This window comes from Microtus ochrogaster, chromosome 15 (assembly GCF_000317375.1).
Source record: "Microtus ochrogaster isolate Prairie Vole_2 chromosome 15, MicOch1.0, whole genome shotgun sequence".
In the NCBI taxonomy this organism is placed as follows: domain Eukaryota; kingdom Metazoa; phylum Chordata; class Mammalia; order Rodentia; family Cricetidae; genus Microtus; species Microtus ochrogaster.
Window position 1 is genome coordinate 27,780,530 of NC_022017.1, and position 2,277 is coordinate 27,782,806.

The 2,277-nt window shown below is 47.4% G+C and overlaps 1 protein-coding gene across 2 annotated transcripts in view; it reads left to right on the forward strand.

Moving 5' to 3' along the window:
• Positions 1–2,277, forward strand: part of Arfgap3 (ADP ribosylation factor GTPase activating protein 3) — a 51,860-nt gene that overhangs the window by 15,380 nt on the left and 34,203 nt on the right. For both annotated transcript variants that reach the window (XM_013348896.2, XM_005354444.2), the window contains exon 5: positions 1,514–1,597. In XM_013348896.2, the coding sequence (XP_013204350.1) occupies positions 1,514–1,597 (84 nt within the window). The remainder of the gene's footprint in view (positions 1–1,513; positions 1,598–2,277) is intronic.

Here is a 2,277-nt window from a genome sequence, read left to right on the forward strand (position 1 = left end):
AAGATAGAGCATAAGGCACTAAATATCATTGAAAAAAAAAAAAAAAAAAGTACAGCGTCTTATATACAGTTTGCAAGGATCAACAGAAAGCTACCGCCCAATGGGACAAAGTCAGCAGGAAGCTAATCAAGCAATGTCGTACAAGGGAACACAAGGGTACCAAGTGTGTCTCAGACAGAGCACAGAGCAGCCTTGGGCCTGATAACCACAGCCCTTTAAGGGGCAAGAGTTGAGTTCTCAGGTTTAAGTCACAGTTCCCCCAAGACCCTGGCCCCAGGCTGTTACTACTGGCTTTGCCAGGTAATCCAGGTCTTAGACAAGGAAGCACATTTCTTCTCCAGGTCAGCCCAGCTCCCAATACACATGGACACTGAGGATCACTGCTGGAGACCTTAGGTTCCTTCCGACCGTGGGTCACACAGGTCAAGTTTCCATTAACTAATCAATACATAACTGCTTAATGTGTGCTTCCAGTTAAAGATTTGTCATTTTAGTGCTAGGAGCGCTGGTTCACACTTGGGATTCCAGCACTTAGAAGGCAGAAGCAGGAGGAATCCAAGTTCAAGCCCAGTCTGGGCTATGAGACCCCATCTCAAAAACAAAAATAAGCGAACAGGGTGTCTCAAACCTAGGATTCTAGTACTTGGAAGGAAGAGGTAGGAGGATCACCTCAATTATGAGATCTATTTGATCTTCACAGTGAGTTCTAGGCCAGTCGGGGTCTTGAAAATGAAGATCAGTCAACCATAAATAGAAGGATAGCCTCATTTCATGGGCGTAAGCTCTGTGACAGAATGTTGCTGCCTGTGAACCACACTGGGTTTCCACTTCATGCTGCCAAAGAATTAACTAATTAATTAATTGCCAGCTTTGTTTGATATATATATTGGTGACATGTGAGCATTGACCACACAGGGGCCTTAGCTCAGGGCTGATGGGTCTACTTGAAGGTACATCACAGCCTTTGGAAGCCTGGGAGCCCTAGACACTGCTCTGCCCTTAGGGCTGTGTTTACCGTGGAAACCATTAGAATAAAAAGCCTGGCAGTGAGGAAGGCAGGCATGCCCTGAGGGGGCACAGGAAGGCCACTCATTTGTTAGTCTGAGGACTGAAGCACAGGGCAGTGTGCCTTTCTCAGCTTCAGCCAGGAACATGTTTTTCCCACAGCTCATCTTTGCTAGTGTCTGGAGATGGATTGAAAGCATCAGGGGTGTTATGTCAAGTTATAAGCAACTTCAGTGAGGATGGAAATTCTGGGTTTGGACTGGGCCTAGTCACTGTGGTTTAGAACCTACATTAATATCTAAAAGGGTTTCAGAAACTGGGGTCCTTGACCTCCAGAGGGTGTGGACTTTGGAGTAACAGCTTTTTCTACAGTGTGCTCAGGGCCCTGTATGGACACCCTGGTGGTGTGTGTGAGGTACTAGGCAGCGTAAGCTGCAAGCTCCAGAGGGGAGTGAAGGGGAGAGCTGAGGTAAACTCCCTGCTAAGCTCCGTTTTATTTTCCTTCCAGCTGTGGCTTGACAGCTGTGCAGCTCCACCTGTGTCCCCTCCCCCAAAGGAGGAGGATTTTTTTGCTGCCCATGCCTCTCAGGAGGTAAGTTTGCTGCTTTGTTCTCAAGGTTTGTTTTAGATCATGTATATGTATATGGGGGTTTGTACATGTGAGTGCAATGCCCATGGAGTCCAGAAGAAGGCATCAGACTCTTGGAGCTGGAGGTACAGATAGTTGTGAACTTTCCTACATGGGTACTGGGAACTGAACTTGGGTCCTCTGCAAGAGCACTGCAAGCTCTTAACCCCTGAGCAATCTCTTTGGCCATGCTTCACATAATTTTAAAATGTGCTTATTCTGAAACCCTAACAAGCATGCATTTGCGATGCAGAAAGATACAGGCTGCCTGACGAGTTTGCTGTTCTCCATTCATGACTTCTGACTTGGGGTCTAACCTGGGGCCCAGAAGTATTCCCTTTCACAGTTCATAGGTGAGGTATACCTGTCCGGGAAAGCAAGGGCCCTGTCTTGTTTCAGAGACAATCTAGAAGTGGCATCCACACCCCTGCTCCTGTCTTGCTGACTGGAATGTGGTCACCTCTGTACCTAGCTCTGGGGTGCTTTCTTAGCCAACTCAGAGCTTGGTGACTGAAGAATAAAGACAGTTGTCATGGGGTAAATCTCAGAGCCCTGATGTCATGGGGTAAATCTCAGTGCCCTGATGTCATGGGGCAAATCTCCATTCTCTGATGTCATGGGGGTAAATCTCAGTGCCCTGATGT